The sequence below is a fragment of the Solenopsis invicta genome, chromosome 15, assembly GCF_016802725.1.
Source record: "Solenopsis invicta isolate M01_SB chromosome 15, UNIL_Sinv_3.0, whole genome shotgun sequence".
Classification (NCBI taxonomy): domain Eukaryota; kingdom Metazoa; phylum Arthropoda; class Insecta; order Hymenoptera; family Formicidae; genus Solenopsis; species Solenopsis invicta.
Window position 1 is genome coordinate 8,630,503 of NC_052678.1, and position 23,129 is coordinate 8,653,631.

Here is a 23,129-nt window from a genome sequence, read left to right on the forward strand (position 1 = left end):
CTTTTCGAAAAGCATCGACCGTGGCACTTGCGCGAGCTTTAAACGGCCGCGTATTACCATCGATAAAGAGGGTCATAAAGAAGGTAGGGCAACTCGTGCGGGAGAAAAGAAACCGGGAAGGGTGGAGAAAGAAGAGAATGCGCATGTGTTTCGTTTTTGGGCGACGCTCCGGCGAGAGCGGGGAGATACCGGCAAAGGACACCGGCAAAAACCACACCCTAAGTGCACTGGCGGAACATCTCTGAATCTTGCCTCTGTGCCCATATATAGAAGCACAATCGTTCTTCTCGGAAAAATAGAAGAATGTCAAAATTATGAATGTTCCTGCTAAATTGTTTTCTGACATTTATGTCTCAAATAAAAAAAAGAAATCTCGGATTCTGAACAGATATACGATTTTTGAAACTGTTGCATAATACGTGAGTGAAAAAGTTCTGAGTTTCAGTAGATGTTGCAAACACATTTTTTTATTTGCACTTTTGACAAACAGGTTAATATTACATTATTGAAAAGGCAATAGCTGTCACAGCTAACATTTAGAATAGAAAAAGAATTGGCTAAGATTTTTAAATAAAAATGAAAAAAAAGTAAAAAAAAGTTTCGTATACGTATAACAATGCATAAATTTCGAAGAGAAAAAAATATTTAAAATAGCGTAAAAAAAAACATTTATGATGCATTGGGAGAGAATATGTTGTGGCAATTCCAACCTGAAAGATGGTTCGTTAAATTTAAACAAGGTAATTTTAACCTCAGACAAATCACGCGCCTTCTGATATTAACGATGACAATGTGCGCAATTTAGTGCATACAAACTCATTTGAATTTTGACAGAAGATGCTGATAAGTTAAACAATAATAAAACGACTGCTTTTCAGCATTTAAAAAAATGTTAGTTACAACGTCTATCAAAAACCTATCAAAACTTTGGCACTCACCCAATAATTTAACGAACAGGATAATTATGATAAATTGGTACATTATATATGCCATTTCATCTAAATCCCAGATGATTTTATATACGTGACATTCAGAGAACGGTGCAATCGTAGGAGCTAGAATATAAATGGCAACAATCCCGGGTTATCCTCTAGACAAAGCTCGCACATAATAGCAATCGTGGTAGTGGGTGGAAGCGCGCAGCTTCATCACCGCTGTCGCGGGGCGGATCATTTAACCGGGAGTGCACTCGATTACGGGGTAACCCAGTCGCCACCGTATCCGTCTCGTCTGGTGATGACGGTTATCAGTGCAGACGACGGGGCGACGATAACAACGACGGCGGAGATGGCGCAACGGAAACAATGCGAGAACGTCCGGCTTTATGCCCGTCGGCGATTTAGCCGGTACACTCCTCTCCCGAAGATCTATATGCAAGAACACCTTCCTCTCGACGAAGCTATAAAGTTCGTCCGCGAAATCTCCACCCTTACAGAGCTGGTTTACGCGTTCCCGGTCCCTCCTCTCTCAGCGTGAAATAATTGAGTAATAAAAACGTGTCGACTTTATCGTTATTGATAATATAAATTACAGTTCGTAAATTACATATTATCGTTCACTCTCAATCGTCTTAATTAACTTATTGACGTTGAGCAAATAAAAGAAATGTTAATAATTTTAAAATTTATATAATTAAGTGAGACACGAGGGAATCCGAGTAATCTCTCCGCAAGACTGTATACATTCTGATTACGTGTCTCCTCCGACTATGCAATTATTCTTCGGCGATGCTGCTCTGCGATGTGGCTCTTCAAACACTTCCATCTTTTTCACTTACAACGATGCATCCAATGACGCAAGGTGAAGAGCGGCGAGGGGGACAAAGGGGGGGATGGCAGGGCGTCTCTCGACGGAGTCGTAAAGTTAAATTAAAAATTTCCATGCGACGGCTTGGCGAGGAGACTCGGAGAGGAGACGGGAGAAGACCGATAAGGAAAACGTCGTCGCCGGAAATTCTTCCGCGCCCCTTGTTGTCCTTTTCCTGTCTTATATAGTCTATCGTCTTATTTCCTGACGAGTCTGAGGGAAATGGGTCATCTTAGTTCGTTAGTCTTAGCCTCGTTATCTCAAACTACGGCTATACGTCTGTAGATTGTCGACTAGCTCCCGGAATTTGATTTCAAATAGATATCGTAATGTACCCATATAAAACAACGATTCGAAAATTGCGCATGTGTTAAATCAAGGCAAACTTCATAGAAACTAATTAATTGATATACTTTCAGTTTTCATTACGTCCTCAGCTTTTATTCTGTCCCTTTTAGACCGTAACCTTTATACACGCGAAAACATAGAGGTCTGACATTCGCCGACTTCTTTTAATGTCAGGTTCGTTGACACGTGAAAGCAGGGCCCCTCCGGCATACGCTTCGAAAAATCAGCATGCGATTGGAAATGAATTTTTAACGGAGCAACGGTTTTAAGCTTTTAACGGAACACGTACCGCCGCAGTCGCGTACAATAAAAGGACTCGTGGGGGAGGGAAAAAGGGGAGGCGGGGCACGTGAAAGTTTCATAACCGGTATGTCGCGACTATTTTCGGCGGACGCATATTTCGGTACGGCACGGTAAGCAGGAAGAGGAGAACGACGTCTGGGAATACCCGGGGAGTTTATGTCTACCTTTACGATCCAATCTTGCAGCGCGCGGATGTCCCTTCTCGGCTTCGCGCGATTCCGCCGTATGCAAACTCGAGGACGGGAAACCCGGAAGAACGCACCTCGCACGAGAGGCCGGGGACTAGATATTTCGGGAGAGCTTGGCGAAATAAAGAATAATGAAAGTACAAGGATAGAAGCGCGGAATAGAGCGATCGCGAGACTACGAAACGATACGGTGTTCGCACGTTTCGCCGGGGTGGCGGCTAAAATATATGAGAACGCCGGAGGAAAGAGAGAAGAAATGCAGAGGGAGGAGGAGGAGGAGGAGGAGGCATAGGAAGCCTCGTCGGGCTTTGTCAGTCTCGCGCATTTGGGTGATGTGCCTTTTTTCCTCTTTCTCCATTCGTCTTTCTCCAAGGTCCTCCTCCTTCCCTTCAGCGCACGCATACATGAAACGCACACATACACATACTGATGTTCTCCAGACCATCCCGATGCATGGAGGACCGCGCGCGCGCACACTCGCTCATGTACCATCTATAGCTCTTCTTCCATACCCCAAGAGGGCTCTCTCTTTCTCTCTCTCTCTCTCTCCCTCACTCGCGGATATATAGGTAGAAGCCGGGTTGGTCGATAGTTCGCGCGTAGCAACAGCCGGCTGGGGCTTTTTGCCCGACTTTTAAACTCCCGACTGTAACCGAGGTACTCTACACCCCCTGAGCGAGCGGAGTATTCCTCCCTATTCAAGCCTGATATCCGATCTGGCAGCGGATGAAAATGATGGCAGAGAAAAAAAAAGAGACGATCAACATGACTGATGATCGAAGAAAGACGAAAATTCAGTAAGAATGTCGATTGAAGACATTACGGTCGGCTGGAGTCAATTGTAACGATTTCTGCAATATCATGAAACCAAAATTCTAATATCAACGAAGAATCGAAGAAAAAGCTCTTTATGCGTTTGTGAGTTTCATTACGTGGCGTATAGCGTTTTATTAATAATTTAAAACAATCCACAGATTAAATTTTAATGACATATTCTTTACTGTGGCATCAGCAGTCGACAATAATTTCGTGGGAGGCGATTATTTGTTGAAACTGTTGAATTCGAGCATTAAACAGCTGAGTAATTAAGGCTCGCATTTAAATTCCGAGAAAGTACGAACTCAAATAAATGGCTCGCGCGAGGATCGACCGCGAGTCCTGAGTTGGGTAACAATGTCAAGCTTCCCCGCGGCAGAAAAACGGAAAGAATGTCGTTGGGTGCTACCGACACTTCCGTATCCAAGTTGGCCGTCGCACCATTAAGGGAAATATGATGTCTAACTAAAAGCAGAGCGACGACGCTTTCACGTCGACTACGAGAGCAGCTTGTTAAACGCGATCTAGGTGGATACTCATTGAGCTTGACGAAATGACGTAATGATTGTGAATAAAAGCGACGCACAATGGTCGCTATCGAGCATAGTTCCAATTTGAATGACGTAATTAAAATTCAAATCGAGGGTAAAATAAAATATTCAACGGTGCGTATATATCTTCAGAAATATTATTGAAATTTACTTAACGTATCGATTTATGTTTACAATTTTTTAAATATGTGTTTAAAGAATAATTTAATATTGCATCATCATCATGCAAAATAAATTTAAACGTGATAAATTTTGTGTTTTATAAAAAACATTTTAATGTACAAATCTCAAGATTTAATATTTTCGTATTTTCTCGAGTAAATTCTTGTAAGCATTAAATAATTTCGTTTAAAATGTAACGAAGGGAAATTTTACTATTTTATCTCTCTCTTCCACATATATCTTTTCAAATTCGAGAGATTAGACCCGACTAATTTTCACGTGAAACTTTACTTCGCAGCTTCGTTCCACCCATTTAAATGTTCAATCTTGTACACTATATAGCGAAGAGGAGAGCACGGCAGAGAGAAAATGCGAAGCTCACCCTGTCGGTTTGTTATCGTCGCGACGCGAAGCGTACTTCTATCTCTCTAGGAATAAAGATAAAAGCGAGACACGAACGAACGAACGATATCCGTGATCGAAGCTTTCAACTGAAACGAAGTGCAAGACAGGTTCGCGCTTTCGTCCTTCAGACCTCTTCGCATGGGATGTACAATGCATGAGACTTCGAAGAGGATCGTTGAAGTTTCGTCTTTCCACGCGCTTCTAGTCGTTGGCCTTACCAAACGGTTATTTCTACGTTCCCTCTCTTTTTCCACTTTCTACTCGTCAGCGTGTACAATCGGAAATATCGAAATTATATAATTAAAAGGAAATTTAAAAATATCGTTAAGTAAATTAATTAATATCTTGAAACTCTGAATCAGCAATGTAAAAGAATTAATTTCTTGCTTATAAATTATTTTAATTAGTGATCAAATTATCCAGATCCACGTATCATTATAATTTCATGCCATTACACTGAGTATGTTAATGAACCACGTCAGGCCGCTTCTATCAGTTACGACATTTTGTAAAACAACGGTCAACTATCTTTTCTCTTGCACTTTTGCACATTAAGCGCGTAATATCGGTTATTTTCCATACTAGGCTTTAATTGTCATCCTCCATGCTCCTTCGATGGATAATTCATAACAGGCACGAACAGTAATTTATTGCCGGAAACTCGTTAAGATCGCTATTTCAGAACCAGTTCTTCAAAGCGGCTCGATAATGCATCTCACACGCCCGCTTCACCTAATCGATATCTCCTTCCTCGCGGAGATTTCGCGAATACTTTATTATAATGCAACTTACACACAGTTACGCTATTATAAAAAAAAATAAAAAAATAAAAAACACGGAAAACATTCTACAATTATCACGAGATTAAAAACCACTACGATAAAAACGTCACAATTATAGAGATAACAAAACTGAAATTATCGATATTCATGAAAAATCTTGTGCAATCTTAAAAACCTAAAAAAAAGCCAATAATAAAATGTAAAAATATTTTAATCTATTCACGATACGAATAAAAATGTTCAGTAGCGCATTAAACAGAGAATTTTATCTTCAAAATTTTTAAATTTTGCTTCAGCAAGTTCCAGCTGTGCTCCGACCTTAACATTAAAGTTTTTTTTTTCTTATATATTGTAATTGATCGGGCACACTTTAATTAATGATAAGGTTTATCTTAAATTACTTCTTATTATTAAAGCAATTTCGAAACGTGTAATGATGCAATTTTCATGATTCATCGATAAGAGGACACGACAAGTTGAAAAAAATCTTGCCTGAGCGGCGGCAACTGCGATCGTAATGAGAACAAGAACTGCGTCTTTATCTTTCTAACGACGGGAAAAAGAGGGACGGAAGAAGAAATAAGTCAGTCGAGACGAGAGGGTGAACGGGGATAGATCGGTACGTGTCTAGCTTTGAGAGTACACACCGACGACGAGGGTTGTCGTCCCTCTGACTGGCTAGCTGGCACGAAAACGACCTTGGAATCAGCTGTGCGATACGAGGATGAAATTTCCTACAGAGACGCATCTTAGCGCGTAGGATCCGAAGAATAACGTGAAGGAAGAAAGGGTAGAGAGGGTGGGAGGGAGGAAAGGAGGAGGGGGGAGAGAAAGAGCCTCTATCTCGTCGGCGAGGTCGGGGATGGCACGACAATGAGGTCACTGAGATCCGATGGGGATGGATCCTTCTTCGCATTCCTTGCGTAAGTTACGACGGTATTTTTCCGAGAAAATTTGCTTTTCGAATCGTAAAAAGGGTATGCGAGTGTTCCTTTCGGTACCTCCTCCTTTTCCTTTTAATTCTGTTCGTACATTAAAAAAGAAGAACGCGACGAATCTTTCTTACGAGATTTTCATTTCGTTCTTATTTGTCGTTTCACTCCAAGTGTAGCATAAATAGAAGATATTCAATAATTGCTAATATCACACGAGCGCGCCATTGAGCTATTAATTTGCACTGAACGAGAATTCGTGAAAATTATTAATAAAGAGAATCCTAAAGAATAACTGATAAAGTTCCACTTTTACATTTTAATGTAATCGATCCTCTTACACATTTATCTCATTATTGTTACGCTTCATTGGAATATCCGTGATATTTTTAACAGATTCGTAAAGCGCTGTTGATACATTATTTATTCGCTTAAATTTCATTACGGAGGTACCTGAAAAAGCGCATATAATAACAGCAATTTATTTAAAAATTCTTTAAACAATCTCTCTTTACACAGCAGCCAAATGAATATACCACTCGTTTATTAATTTCTACTAATTAAGCAGCATTGTTGTTTGACGTTTCCATCCATGTTATTTATCACGAACAAAATGCAAAAATGTTGATCTAATTACTGCAACGACTGACGAATCAAACGAAATAATAATCGATTGATCAACCGTCCAAAAATCTTTCTCGGAAAAATTAATTTGTCACCAATGGATGGCTTTCGTTTTGTCTTCAGCGAACCGGTCGCGAGCAATCGTGTAACAAATCGCGTTCGAGAAACGAGCTGATCGTGGATCGGCGAATTTATTATCGTGGTAGCACCGGTCACCATAAAATCCGCGATATACGATACCAGCTAGTCGAGGCGTAATTCGTTGCCGTAGCTTAACCATTGTATAAACAGGGTGCATTGTATGCATCGAGGGAAAGAGAGGGAAGGGGAGGGAAGAGAAAGAGCAGCCAAAAGAGAACTATCGCACCTGTGCACTCGAGGTAACGAATGCGCGAACGCATAGCGAATAGGATCTCGCCCGGGCACAGCCCTGACAATTTTCACGTATTTCGCGCGGAATTTCGCATTAAAGATCAATAGTTAACGAGCTATTTGCTATAATTATTCAGCCAGTAACCGTATCGGCATCCAGCGCGCGGCATCGTTACGCCGTCCGATGCGTGTTCTCGTATTCCCGTTCGTTCATTCATTCGCAATGAATTTCCTTATATTTCAGTGTATCAATTAGAGAGGGAGCCGATAAACACGCGCAGCCCGCGGAGAACAATAATATAGCTTGCTCGGAGGTAACGTTATTTACCAGAGTATTCGTAAAATTTAATAAACGAATTTCTTTATCTCGCAATAAATTCTTTATACTATTTAGGGGAAGCTTTATAGCTTTTTATCGCTATAATAATGTTTGTTTTGTCGTTATTATTATTACTACCTTACTTGTTATTTTCGTTCGAGTTAAAAATGTTTTTCAAAACCGAAAAAAATTTAATTTGATAAACTTGGAAATGTATATAAAGTCACACAAAATATATCAGCTCATATAAAGAATAATGCTCATCTTTAATTAGTTGTGTTTTCACATACGTATCAATCTACGTTCTCCTATTATCGTTCTTTATTTCGATTGTTGAAAACAGCAAAATACTTTTGATAGAAAAAAAAAAAAAGAAACACAAAACACACCGAGCATTACGTGATACATTTTGCATTTTATAGTTAAATTTAAGCAAATAACATATCTCGACAGCGTTTGGTGTATACGTTAAAAATATCAAGAATTAAATAAAATAACGAAAATAAACAAAGGTCTGAAGATTTTAATCAAAGGAAGGTGCTGAATGGCGCGAGATCGCGCAAGCTAATCGAGATCCCCGGTAGACGCTGCGAAAGTTCGACGAGAGACGACGCGACGCGACGGCTCGTGCAGGAAAAGGGATAACTGAAGGCAATGATCGAACGTGGCGTGACCCGGCAAATTACTGTCACTCGAGGTAATTTCAGCGTAATCGCCTCTTCCATTCCATTTACCACGTCTAAAGCGAAATTTACCTTTCGAGCGTATCCGAGGCGAGAGAGCGGCTGTCGAAAATATACCGCGCGCGCGCGCACAGTGGCAAAATAATTCGCCAAGAGACACCGTACAAGATTCTATCCATCTACTTGCACAAGTCGCAATGATCTGTACGTTCGTGCATTTGTTCTTCTTATTCAAATTTAGTCCGCGATTACTACGGCGCGCTCGAATTTGTGATTATCTTATGAAGAATGCACAATTAATTAAAACAGATTCGTTCTTATGGGCTGAGAAACTTTAGAACCACAAGGATCTGTATGTTACTATTTTCAAAATGGTCAATATTGTCTAAAACGGTCAGGTTTTGCTCATTGGATTTTGCGTTGATTATTGACAATACTTAAAGTCTAATATCCAATAAGTAAAACTTGGACGTATTGGATAATATTAATGTAAGCCGATAATACAAGTAAAACAGCTATTACAAATTTGCTCTACATTTTTCCAAAGTATTTTTCATCGCCCTCTCCAAAACTCGTTATTAGGACTGAACATTCACTCGAAAATACACATAGTACTTACATTGGACACATTGTAACTGTTGTATTGCTCTTTGGGACTGCTACCGCCGTTCTGCTCGCACTGCTTGTTCTTGAAGGCTCGGTAATTCTCTCGAAGCTGTTTGCCATACTGAAACACAAAGCAGAGCGGACATCGTTAACGCGCGAGCGTTACAGTTGCGGGCGAACACACGCCGTGCGCCTAACCGATTCTACGCTGGGCACGAGGCGCATCGCAACATCCGAGGCCGGTAAAGCCGGCGGATGTAAAAAACTGCACCTGCGATTTGCATAATTTTACACGCGTCACTTTGTCGCATAGCGCCGGTCGGCTAGCGCGTGCTGCCCAGCTGTGCGAGGCGGACCGCCGCCGATCGATACCTCGCCCCGCCGCCGTGGTATCGCGCTCGCCTAGATAAATTCAACGTTGCTACGCGGACGGAATACGAAAGTACCACCCGATTTCGCCGACAATTAAATTTCTTTTCCTCCCGTCTTTTTGGGGAGAGCGCGAAGCTCCAAATGTAATTACCATATTTTGAGAAGAAACTGAGGTGAGAAGACAAGAAGAGCATAAAAAGACCGACGTAGAAAAAATATTTAATTTTGATAATCATAAACATATAGGAATAAAGTCATAAATTGTTAGGTACGTAATTATTTTTTACCGCCATGGTTTTTATGAGCGTAGGGTACAATAGTGTCTCGAATGATGTTGAAACATGAATAAAAGTTATGCTTGGAAACCATTTTTGGAGCAACAAGATTAGCAATATTCAATTTTCGGCTCGAACAAAATGTAATCCTATTTCTTACAAGTGGCTTGCGAATGCAGGAGGAATATTCGATCGAAACAACCGATTCTTTTCGTCAAGAGATATCTACGCTTCGCAGGCAGCGATAAGGTTCCGTGATTGAGTCAAAGGTAATCCGTGTGAGCTGCTCTAAGCTCCTTACATCGCCCGCGTGCTATAGCATAGTCATTTATAACAAAGTTGATTTATGAATGAAGTTTATTCCTTCATTGCTCGGAGAGATCTTCTAAACTATCCATTCAAAAAATATTACGATCAATTCTAAGTTTATGAGTATATTATAAAAAACGCGGCCATCATTTTTTTAATTGATCCTAAACAGATTCTACTTACTTTAACATTAATAAACTTTATATAGCTTTAAGATGTTCAATATCGAAAAAATAAAGATCAAGTTTTCCCTAACTGAAAAGTTCACCCAAGAATTTCACTCTTTTGGAAAACTAAAGAATTTCACACGAATATGAGAAAGCTAATGCATATATACTTTGGCGTACGCGCTTCGTGCACGAGCGAGTGTATGCCAATTGCGCGACGAGACGAACGCGGACGCGAAAAAACGAGGCGAGACAAGACAGGAGGAACAGACGGTGCCACGTGAAATAATGACGGTGAACGTGTGCATAACCGTAGACCCAGCAGTGGTATAACCATCGTATCGACCCACAAGACAGTCGGGCGCATCCATGCTCGACTGACTGCTCACGCACACGCGCGCTCATACACACAAGCGTAAATTGCTCGTGACGTGTATGGCACCCACACGCATACACGCACAGGGGTACTAATATACCAATGCGGGCTCTAGCTTGCACTGTAGTACGAAAACTATCCTGGCGAGCTTTGCGACCAGCGAAAACTCGCTTAGCAACAGCAAAAATACACTCGCCCTTGCAAAGTTTTGTTAACGTCTATATTAAATTTCTCGAGTTGCGCGCATCCCTTGTATCTCCGACGTCCCATAAATAAACTTAATAACTTTCATTTAATTTTGTCAAAAAAAAAAGAAAAGAAAAGAAAATCACTAAGTCAATACCTTCATTGAACTGTACAATTTCTGTAAAATTTCAATAAAATAAGGCATTTCCATACACGTCAATAAATGTTTGGTTGATTAAAAAAAAAGTGCCTGAAAAACGCGTTCGTGTCATCGATCGTCCCGTCGCGCAGTTCTTACTCGACACTTTTGCCGAAAGTGAGAGAATTTATAATACGCGAAAGCCCAAGATTCGCGGAGCTTTCGCGTAGTATTCGGGAACCAGGAGCGTGATCGAGGTGGATGCGAAGGGCGGCGGCGACTAATTGAAGGCGGCTCTAGAGTATTGCCGGTGCGCACGCGCGCGCGCGTTTCGAGAGATAATTACGTAATTCAATTATTCGCAAACGCAGACGGAAAACGCGCCGATGAGGAAAGCGGCAAGGCACAAATGTATGCTAACGTTAATCAGCGATAGAGTAACAGAGAGTGATAACGAGGCACATGGGCTCTAAGTAAACGAAAGATAATGCCGCGTTGAATCCCTCGATATCGCAAAATCACGTTGCCGGTGATACGGTTCTATTCATTAAAAACTGCTGGCTCCTGCTGTTGAAAAGTTGCTCCGCAAATTGGTCACGACAAATTCCCCCTCATAATCGAATATGACCGTGCAAGTTAGCGCGACTCATTCTTAAGATCCTTCTTGCTGCAGATAATTATAATTCTCAGATCACACACAGGAAACTCGATAAGGACGGAGATACGTGTAATCGAGTAGAAAGTGACCTGGTATTTGCGGCTTAATTTTATCCGTGACTATTATCGTTTTACGATCTATTCACTTTCTCATTATCGTTATCGTTTCGCGAGACGACCAACAACCGAGACTTATATCAAATATCAAACGACAATATTTTATTTATAATCGATAGCAAACGGCAATATTTTTTTTACAATCGCTATATATTTTTTCGCCTTGCAAGGAATCTGGTCGTGAATTAATCCGGCTGGTTACGCATGGGGTCCGTTCTAGTCCATTATTTTGTACTAATAAATCCGTCAATATCCACTTTTTAATTCAATGACACTTTACGCGGTAGATATTTCATTAATTACAGATATAACACTAACTCTGTAAATGTATTTCAAACTTTCACACAAATAAAAGTACCGAATAAATTACCGTGACATCTTTTATCTTGGAACTCCATTCCTCGCAAATCGACGAAGACGAATCCGGGCCCTATACTTGGACTTCACAGATTTCCAGTGAAGTAAATCGAAGTCCGCGAAGATTGAAATACGAGAAGGAAACGAGACGAGGGGGAAGAAGAATGACGTAGAAACAAAGGGAGTATAAAAAGGTACAGGCAGGAGTGTCAATGTGTTCTCGATCAAAGCGAGTCCTGCAGATTTCTCCGAGCCTACCCGTTCATTTGCTCTCTCTTTTCTACCCTTTTCTTCTCTTTCACCACCTTTATCTCTCTCCCTTACCCTTCCGCCTTCCCCACCTCTTCTTGTTCGCCGCATCTCATCAGACTCCTAGCTTTTTCTCGGATGAAAGAGTTACAAAGGCCTCACTGAGACACGCGTAAGTACTACCTTAGTGCCGTTACCGACCAAGACGACGCGTCTCGTCCTTTTCCCTTCGGATAAAAGGCGGAGCCAAGAACCAGAAAAAGAGAGAGAAAGAAAGAGTAACGACGATGAACGACGGAGCAAAACGGGAGATGCCGAGAACCGGAGAAAAGAGAAGAGTACATAGTAGATCCAGAGCGGGTAGATAGGTAGATAGGCTGACAAGAGACGCAGACAAGCATGGACGACCAACGAGGCCGATAAACACTAGGCAAGTCTGGTCTGCTTGCCCGCCGGCGGCCACGGTAGTATAGACGTATGGCTTGGGAGACCCTCGAGGATGCACCGGCAAAGGTTAGGTTACGATTCTCTGGCGCAAAGGTCTCCAAATTACATCCCGTGGTAGATGAGTTTGCTATTCGATCCAGCACAAGCGTTATTCGAAATGAAAATAAGTCATGACGATAATAAATTGCGAAAAAAGACTGAACTGTTTACGAGAGAGAGACGCAACAGTCGTATAAATTAAACAGAATCGACGATATCAAGATCGAGAATTAAAAATAATCAACTAAGAATAGGCCGAGGCAGTCATAATAAGATCTTCGCGTGCTGAAATAATATTTAATTAATTAACTTTAATTTTTAGTCATTAATTTTTTAATTAATAATTTAATTAATTAGATATTATTTCAGTTTACTATTTTTAGTTAATTTATTGTATAAATTAATGAAATTTGTAAATTAAGTGAAAATTATTGTGAAATGTTGATTTCAATATGATATGCAAATACATAAAACTCCATTCAAAATTCTGGTTCTTTCTATAAATACGTCGTTTAAATTACAATATTCCAGTTTAATTTCAGAGCGTATATTTATATCTCCCAGAAGATAAGCTATTTATACGTTAATAACTTTTTTAAATTCTTATTTTATTTTTAATTCTTATTTTGTGTCACGAGTATAATTATCATCTCTGCGAATGATAGAGCAATATGATAATAAGCTGTGGCCGGGATCTACTTCCTGAATCGACCAGCCGGACTGGAGAAGTAGTCTGAGCCACTTCAGCTTGAGGAAGAATAGACTCGTAAAGACTAGCGTAATAAGGAGTAGGCGGTCGTATTCTAGAGTCTTTTTCTATCTTTCATTTTCTTTTCGTTCTGCGAAACTGCCAATCGCGCGTTACTAGCTCACACCGTTACCATTGACGACTTACTCTTCTTAGAGCACTTCGACTGGAGAGGGAGAGGGGGAGAGAGAGAAGAAAAAAGACAAAGACTATCTACGTTTGAATATAAACTGACATTATCAACGACGATGGGAAAAGGAAGCCTGATGTCTCGATTTTTGTAAAAAAAAAAAGAACGTAAGAAAAATGCACCGTGTCAGTACGGTGACTGTTCTAAAAGAAAAAGAAAAGAAATTTAGCCATGCGAAACGTGCTGAAGCTGCATGGAGTAGTGTGTACGCATGTCGACAAGAGTGAGGTGTTCTTTTCTCCCCGTTAAACACGAACCGCGCGCGAGTCACGCAACTTCTTTGAACTTCACGAAGAAGTTTCGACATTCGACGTCGACGCGAATGCGGGCGCGGTAGAAATGGAGAGAAACGGAAAGAAAATAAGGCTCATTATACCCAGCTCCATCACAGACCTAATGATACCCATGGCTCGTCCGTAGAGGGATGATCACGTCGTGAAGGAAGAGCCGAGAGTTGAATAAGAAGACGCGGAATCGGCTGGGAAACGAAACATTGTAGCGATACTTTATAAGCGTTATTATCCTCGCCGCAAATTTAAGTACCTGTTTCTCTAGATGATATTAGCTTTCCCCCTACAAATTGAAGTGGTTATTTACTGAACAACTGTGTGTGATGATCATAATACTCTCTGCTCATATTATAATACTCTCCGTGTATCATTAATCTTTAATTATACACTTCTCACGCGAATCTGTCAAGATTCGTTGTAATCTACATCGCCACGAGTACTTTGCGTAATAAAATGACATTTTCGCTCGAACAAGCAATAATTTCGTTCAACTGATTCGTCCATTGATGCATCCACTCCCCAAACTACTCGCGATGCACTCGAATCGTCGTACTACGCTGTATTCAAGTGGAAAATAACAATGCGAAGCGAGGAAGAGGAAGCACAATTCTTACCTTAGCGAGTCTCATGGCTGTGAGCCAGCAGGTGCGCGATTTTTCGTTCTCGAAAGTAATGACCTTGATCCCGGGTTCTCCAGCCTCCGTGTCTTCGGCTTCGGCGTTGCTGTTCGGCCTTAGGCAGACGCCCCACTCGAAGGGTGCGCCAAAAACTCGCTTGGTGTTCGGTATCCTGTAGATGTTGTAGTCCGACAAGTGTGCGAGTGTGATTAGGTGTTCGCTCTCCTGCAACAAAAATGACAACACGTTTTTTGTGAAAATTTTGCTCGAAAGTATCCAGTCTAAAATAGAATGCGAAAAGGCAAGTGAACGGCAAAGGTAGTGGTTAAAATAAAAAAGTTCAAATTATCACGAGACATTACTATTCTCTTCCTCCCTGTGTTACAATACTTTTACGCTGAAAACTCGGCAACATCGTTCGCTGTTAGTAATTTAACTTTCCTCGGAGATCACGTTCGTGATTACCGAGGAAATAGCAAAATGGTTATTCGAGTCCTAATTCTCAGTGCGATTACTGTGTATTAAATAGACAATACGAACAAACAAAAATTGTCGGATATTTTCAATGATCGTAAGACCATCGGTACAATAATTGGCCCGCAAGTGCACATGCCATAGTTGCGGATAAGCCGACCATAGTGATCTTCCCATGGGAGCAACGCGAACAAAGTAGTATAAGCGTATCTGCGAGTTGCCCACACGCAAAAACCGTCGCGCGAGATACCTCTCCCAGCGGACTTCTCTCGTTCCGTTGAGTCTTCCTGGGAGTCCCCGTCGGAATCAGCAGAAAACTTTCTTTCGCGACGTCGCCGGGAATCGCGGGGACAATTTATTATAACGGCGCGACGATTTTTACGACGCCGGCGCACCGCGCATCGCGCGGAGGAAGCATCGCGACGACGACGACAGCTCTTATCGTGGAGTCACCATTATTTGCCTGCAACGGCGACCAGGAAAGTCGCATTTGTCGAATGATTTCCGGCAGTAAATATTCATAGGCGTTAAGTGCGTTCGGCTTTCTTTAAACGGAACGCATCAAGGTCGCCCCTCCGGCCGCTCGTTCGAAGCGACTTTTCCGTTTTTTCTCGCGACGTTTCACAAATCATAAAACTAATACTATCGTTTCGATTTCTTAAAGTATATTTTTATTATTAAACAAAATTGTTAGCGGCAGCACAACGGCAGAGAAACAACAAATTAGTGTGTCTTTCTTTAGCATTATTATATTTATTCCTTTTTTTATAATATTATACTTCCTTGCTTCCAATAATGTGACACGCACTACTTCGAGCTGCATCGCAGACTTCAGTAATTAAATAAAATTATCAACGTTGACAGAAGAATGGCGGATTAACGTGGATAACGAGATGCGTGCGCGACGCCCCGACGTCTAACAATTTCACGCGCAGCCGGTGTCACACGGCGCTTTTATATTTAACTCGACGTGTGTGTGTGTGTGTGTGTGTGTGTGTGTGTGTTCTATCGCAGGAGGTACCGTTCACGTTGTTCTACTCTCTGACCTTTATCCGCTTATCGGCACCTGTACGATAAGCGGCCAACCGTAAACCTCCAACCGGTCGATTTTCAAAAATCACCTTGCATAATCACGTTACATTTCCTGGCATATCGTGACCTCTCTATTAATAGCAAGGCATTATGCATATGTACATATGCGTAATGCCTTTTTCAAATATACTTGAATGTTGAAGAGCGAGAACAATTATCCGATTAGTTCCCGCGCGATTCCCATGCGACCGTATTTATTATTATAATATATTAATTTTCAGAATCAAAATTTCGCCTTATTTAGTTATTATATCCAGTTATTAATACACGATCGAAATCATTATTCAATTTTCATTATCTCATCTTTAAAAAAGGAATCAGTATGCGGCACGTCTCTCGAGAAAGGCATTCCTCACGTTTGCTTCTACCGCACTGAAAGGAAGGGTGCGGTTGGTCAGGGACTCGCAGATCTCCTCGAGAAAATTCTGTTGAGCGTGGTCACTGCCGTGCTTGGTGCGACAACGATACTGCTGTCGCTGCTGCTGTTGCTGCTGCGCAAGCATTCGTCACGCGTGCACAAACAGACGGATAAGACAAGGGGGAGAGGAACAGAGCGTGTGTAAGAGGCGCAGAGCGAGATAGTGGCGGGACCGTTGCAATACGGCTCAGCAAATATTTGACGATTAGCTCGGTTGCACTCTGTACCGCGGGAGCGCGGGGCTGCGTTAACGGTTACGTAACTATTATCCAGCTAACCATGGAATTACGGGCGAAAGCGAATGAGAGAAGGATGAAAAGGCAGAAAGGTAGTAGTTAAACAGTGCCCGGTTACAGGGTAACAGGGTAGTGTACAGTACTTAACCGAAAATAAACATACGAGCGTAACGTCAAGCGTGAAAAATATGTGGAAACGTGAGAAGAGGAAAGAGGAAGAAAAAATGGGCGCAAAGAAGAAAATCCTGGTGATATCTTTCGTATCCCTACGGGTAAATTGCCCACGTGAGATTTACATGCCTACGCGCTTACGTAGCTACGCTCGGCTCTTTTTAGTGAGCGCGCGCGCGCGCGCTCGTAATTCCGACACGTGTAAACCGTAGTCATATGCATATCAGACGGGCCCGTCATGTTCCGTGATCGATCGCGAGCGATAATCTTTCGAGAATCATGTCACTACACGCAGGGAGATAAAAGTACATGTCAAAACACGAGCGAATTAACAGCAATGTCAGGAAGGCAATCTGGAGATTAAAGTGAGAAAGGCGAGAACCTGATGCCCGTTTTAGGTACCGTTTCGGCCACGCTGTTAATTGAGAGATGTGTGTTAAGATAGTTAAATTAAAAATATTTCTTACCGCACGTATAATTTGAGTGCTAATTCTTTTCCTTAATTATTATCATTATTATTTAAAACGTAATAATGATATAAGCCGTGCGTCAAGATGGTTAAATTAAAGATATTTCTCATCGCATAAGTAACTCGAACGCTGATTCTTTTTCTTAACGATTATTATCATTACCATTTTTTAAATGTAATAATAGTGTAACCCTTGTAACGTAAATTACTCATCTCTTCGAGTATTTACTTCAAGAGTGTTGTAGCCTCGAGTGCAACGATACGCAATGGAGATGTATGCGATCTCCATTGCAAAATCGTGCCGAGACATTGGCAAGCTCTTTATGATCTGCATATCTCGAGTCGATGTCAGCATATATTGTGCACGTTGATCTCCCGAGTAGCTAATCGACGGCCGCTACTAGACGTGAAAAGAAAGTAGAATATTCGAATGTATCGTTCGTCCTCCTATTGTTTTAGCAATCTGCGATACGATCTATGATAATTGTGCAACGGCATGAATTTTGTATGTTTCTCACAGCCATATATCTGCTTAATTATTTTTGTTATCGTCGTTCACTATCGCGGCGAGTGAAAACAATAGTAATTACGTCAACTATAAATAAAATTATTAAATCACGCACTTACGTAGCTATCAGTTTCTTTTAATTAAGGATATCAAGGATTTATGAACCATGCGAAATAATATTAATAACATTTTTGTAATTCATCAAAATACTTCTTACAAAATCCAGGAGACGGTTATAAAAAAAACTGCTGACACGGCAAAGGGGAGCGAAGAATTGGGAAGACGGTAAAGATGCGAATCGGACGGAGAATCGACTCGAAATGGGGGAGGAGGGAGGGGGAGGAGATTCAAGATGAAATCCGAGGATCCGAGATGAAACCTCAGACTTTTTTTATGGGCGATACCTCGCCGTCGTGAAATCGACGATTCACCGTGGCGAAAAAGTCCCAGTAACACATCAGCGTGCAGTATAATGATAAGTATGTGAATAAGATATTACCGAGATGAGAGATTCGCGATAATCTCGCAAAGCCTGTTCCTGTGCGTTATTTTTGTTTGCGCGGGAGCCAGGAGAGTTATTGGCGTTTCCGTCTACGGTTACACGGCTTCGGAAACAAAACCGGTTTATAAATAATTCCAGAAGCACGCTCTCGCGCGCGATTAAATGGGAAAAAAAAGAAGGAAGGTACACACGGCGGCAGCGCCCGCGGAGACGCCAATGGCCCGTGCAATCATTGCCAATAAATTTGATCCTGCGCTCTCATCCTTTCCACGTTGTCGTAATCCTTCCCATCTTCGTTCAAGGATATTTTGCGATAGATCGCTCATTTCGAGTTACCCTTTATTAATGACATATTTTCTTGCCATAAATAATCTTCGCCGATCATTTTATAATTTTTTTATTATAAAATAAGCGTACGTGCCTTCCATAGTCGCGCCGAGGACGAACTCGGGCCCGATCGAGGCTCGAACCGCACATCAGCGGTCGTTGGCCCGAAATGACATCGTTAAGTTGCCGCTCGCGTGGCAGTGAAAGGATTGACTCCAGGGCGGCGTTAGACCGGTGTTAGAGAACGGCGGAGAGGGAGAGAAAGAGAGAAGAGGACAGCGTACGATAGGTCAGGTTTTTCTTCCTCCGGAGGCGGCGGAGAGATCCGCCGTGCTGCAAGCCAATGAGAAAAGACAAGCGCGAGGAGAGACCGAGAGGATGCCGAAGGTAGGGATGCAACAAGAGGCCTGCGTGCAATGGGCGCATTGAAAGTCCACGGAAAGGCTTTCTCCTCTCGTACTCTCGCGTCACTTTATTTGTTATATTCCCCGGATTTCAACTTGAAAGTAGGATTTAACGACTTTGCAAAAATTTGAAAGCGAAAATTGCAAATTCGGAAATACCTCGCTATCCCGCGAAATGTGAGTATGGATCGAATGAGCGAAGACAAAACGCAACGTGAACACAAACCAACTCGTTTTACCCATTTTAAATAAATATTTGCTAAAACCACACGTGCGCACAAATTGCAAATCGCGTTCAGTTTCCAGACGTCGCATCGCGTCGAAACACGAGAGTGCAAAAGAGGATCATCCGAAAGAGTGTGCGTGCGTGTGTGTATGTGTGAGGGAAATAACAAAAATCATTGATTATACATTGAGAAGATGTAGGCCAACCGCTCCCGGCGTCGGGCTGCGCTATGATTACGCTAATAATGCTGCGAGAGCGTATAACGGTAAGCATCCGTGAAAGGCGAGCTGGAGACAACGGCTCGAGCACTACTGTCGGGAAAGAGGAGGAGTGAATTGTGGAAGAAAGGAAGACGAAGGAAGAACATGGAGGACACCGGGCACCGGGCTTCGACCTACAAGACATGACTTCCTGAGGTCCTTCGCGCTCTTTCTCCTCCATCCGCCTCTTGTCACGTACTACCTCATCGATCGTTGTAATCACGATCGGCGTGTTATTCCGCGACGTTGAACCCAAACGCTACGCTTACACCGAATATCGTGTCATAACGTTAATGAAAAGCAAATCTAACGTGTTTCTTTCCATTTCCCAAGATCGAATTGATTTTTACGAGTCAACTAAGAAAGATCTAATGATGATTCTCCGACAAGGATTTTGAGACTCGCCGAAAAGTCTGTCGGACTTTTCCATTTCGACCTCCCGTCTCGATAATCCGTCCAAGTCGAGGAGGAAACCTCGCGTAAACGTACGCGCGGGTGCAGGCAGTCGCGCCTCTTTATTGGATTCGTTCTAATAGAATTTGCGTCGTCCGTGCGCGCGCACCTGCAATGATGTCCGCTCTTGAATTTTAATGTCCGAAACGAATGCGAGGCAGGGAGCAATCCTCTCTCTTTCTCTCTCGCTCTCTCTCTCTCTCTCTCTCTCTCTCTCTCTCTCTCTCTCTCTCTCTCTCTCTCTCTCTCTCTCTCCGTCTCTCTTTTTGGGTGAAGAGTTTTTTTTCATTTTTTCATACGAAGCTCCCCTTGGTCGAATTAAAATTCTGCCGCTTCGCTAGTGCGGATAATTAAATATTTGTTATACGCGCGCGCATTGTGGCGTTCGCGTAATAAAATTTCCCGCTGCAGTCACACTCGACGTTCGAGTCCAAGTTATCGAACAGGGCATCGTCGACGATGGACGATCTCGAAATGTCTAGCTGTCACCGAGCGTAGAAATTTCTCTCCGCGAGCGTAGAGCTTTTTCATTTCAAATTACCTTTAAAAGATATCTGATGAACGTGGATAAACGCGATAAAAATATTTTGCCAATAATATTGACAGTAAAAAGATTCGGAAAAAGTAGATTACGAAATGTAATTCGTTAAATTCATTACAATGATACGTAATTTATAAGTAATTTATAAGTTACGAACAATTTGATAACAACCCTCTTAAACGCGTAAACTCTGTATTAATGAAGCAATAAATCTCAAGGATAATTTCATTTTCATGACGTGATTTAATGAGCAAACGGTATTTCTTGATTTGAAATAGCATTTCATTGTGACAGTTGAATTTCTCCACTGCACTTAATTTCTGGATATCTCCGCGGGCTAAGAAAAAGTAGTAGTAAAGGATTTTGAATTGAAACACGCAGACTCCGACAGCACGCCGGTTACCCCACGCCGTGCCCAGAGGCGTTATAGCGATTAAAATCGGCGACGTGCGCGAAATCGAGGTCATCGTCGACTAATCTTTTTCTTTTTTATTCCTCCTTTTTCCTTCTTTTTTCTTTTATGTCTTGCGCCGCGAGACGTGCACCGGTAGACGGTGAAACGTGATGTAATTCGCAAGTCCCACTGTGCCTCGGTGTACCTCGACCGTGTCGATGTCTATAATTTTGTGGCAAATTAAAGAGCCACGTACGAAAAAAAAGAAAAAGAATTAAAAGAAAACACACTATGTAAACGCGGAGGTTCGTTATTAAATTATTAATGCTCTGGAGGGAGAGGGCCGTCGATCGGCGATCAGCGAGGTGCCAATTTTGCAACGAGATGCACGGCAAGAAATCAACGTGTAAAAAAAAAGGAAAAAAATAGGGGAAAAGCAAAAAATTAATAACAATCCATCTCTCCCGTTCCAAATCTCCAAAGTTAAATTAATGATCATAATTAACAAGTTAATAACAATTTATTAATGACTAGGTAATAAATTTCCAACTTTCGAAATTTCACGATGAGAAAACTTCCACGGAGCTTTCGAAAGCTACTTCTTACAGCCGGGCATTTGAAAAACTTCCTGTAAGAAAGATTCTACGGAAAAAGAGCAAAAAGACAAATGACTTTTCGGAGTTCATTAAATGCGAGACGAGTTACGTCACCGGACAATATCTTTACCTCCATTAATTTTATTCACGCTTATCGCACTGACTGTATCGACTGAAATCGGTGTTAAACGGAATTTGGAATAGAGCAAACCTCCTATCAACTTCTTATCTCCGTCCGCTTTTTTTTATTAGCGATAACAAGAACATCGCCAATCTTCAAGAACAAAATAAAAGAGAAAGGAATGTGTGGAAAGAGAGAGAGGCTAAACCTCAAAGCACGCGACGTGTTGCGTATAAAATTGATTAATGTATTATAACGAGATGGAAAAAGAAAGAGAGAAAAGAAGGATTAAGGAAGCGAACGAGGCGGGCGCGCTGGACACGAGTCATGAGTCCCGATTGTGAAAACCGGTAGCTAAATCGACTCCTCACCTCCTCGCGCTCGAGGATCCTCGAACGATGGGAGTGAAACTCGGTGTGCGCGGCTCGCGAGCAAGTCGGTCAGATTAGACAGCGGCGACAGTGATTCTCAAAGCAAAATGACGGAGGTATTCCTAAAAATCAGTACAGATTTTGAACGTTACACGATTTAACGATACAACTACTTTAAATCTCGTAGATTTAATTTTCGTACGCGAAGATGATGTACTTTACGTCACTTACTATTGCGTTTTTATTGCAAGCAAATAAAATTAATTACGCATGTCTTTCGCATTGAGATCGTCTAAAGAGCACCGATCCTTGTTTTTGTAAAACGAAGAAAAACAACCGATAATAACTGAAAAAGATCGAATAAATTAAAAAAAAAAAACGCACAAGTCGCTTTCATGCTTTCGAAGAAAGCAGAGTAAATTCGTAGAATTCATTTTTGTCAAACGTGCAAAATTAATTCACCGAATCCGATCGTGCGATTTCTCAAAAAATCCCGAGTTGCATCATTAAGCAACGTCGTTGCAACGACGATGCACCGACCGAACGGCGTAGCGACGGATCGCTGTTTGTCCCACGAGAAGTGCATTGATCATCCAAGAGTTAAGTTTGGATTTATGCGAGTTAATACACTTTGGCGCGGCTTCAAGCGACTTCCAGCAATGGCGAGGTGAATCACGGCGGGGCTCCCCGAAGTACGTTAATAAACGTCCTAGTCCTTAATCACATCAGCAAATGAAGGCCGCATTCCAACTCGTATTTATCTCGTTTGGAGATACTCCAATTTATAACTTCCAGAAATCTGTCATATTTTGCAACTATAACAACTCTCTAGAAAATTTTCATTCATAAATATTATTACACGACAATTTAACTGCGTATTTGCATTTAAATTTATCAATAACATTTAATAATATAACAAAATGCCTTTTATATTGCAGACACACCAAAACTTTCTCTCTGAATATTAAAACATGTATAAGATGTAATTTCAAGAATATAAATTGTACAGAATACACACGAATATTCGGGATATAAAATAAAGCGACTTAAAATATCTCTGTAGTCTAAAAAGTATAAAAAAAAATACTTCCGTCTTTGAAGAACGCGTAAGCAGATTGCTTTTCTGGGTGTTAA

General features: G+C 41.6%; 1 protein-coding gene across 7 annotated transcripts in view; it reads right to left on the reverse strand.

The window, feature by feature from the left end:
- The window catches only part of LOC105197151 (growth factor receptor-bound protein 14), a 273,307-nt gene that overhangs the window by 30,062 nt on the left and 220,116 nt on the right, over positions 1 to 23,129 (reverse strand). For all 7 annotated transcript variants that reach the window (XM_026135790.2, XM_039458098.1, XM_026135789.2 and 4 more), the window contains 2 exons: positions 14,430 to 14,657; positions 8,911 to 9,018 (listed from right to left, as the gene is read on the reverse strand). In XM_026135790.2, coding sequence (XP_025991575.1) covers positions 8,911 to 9,018; positions 14,430 to 14,657 — 336 coding nt within the window. The remainder of the gene's footprint in view (positions 1 to 8,910; positions 9,019 to 14,429; positions 14,658 to 23,129) is intronic.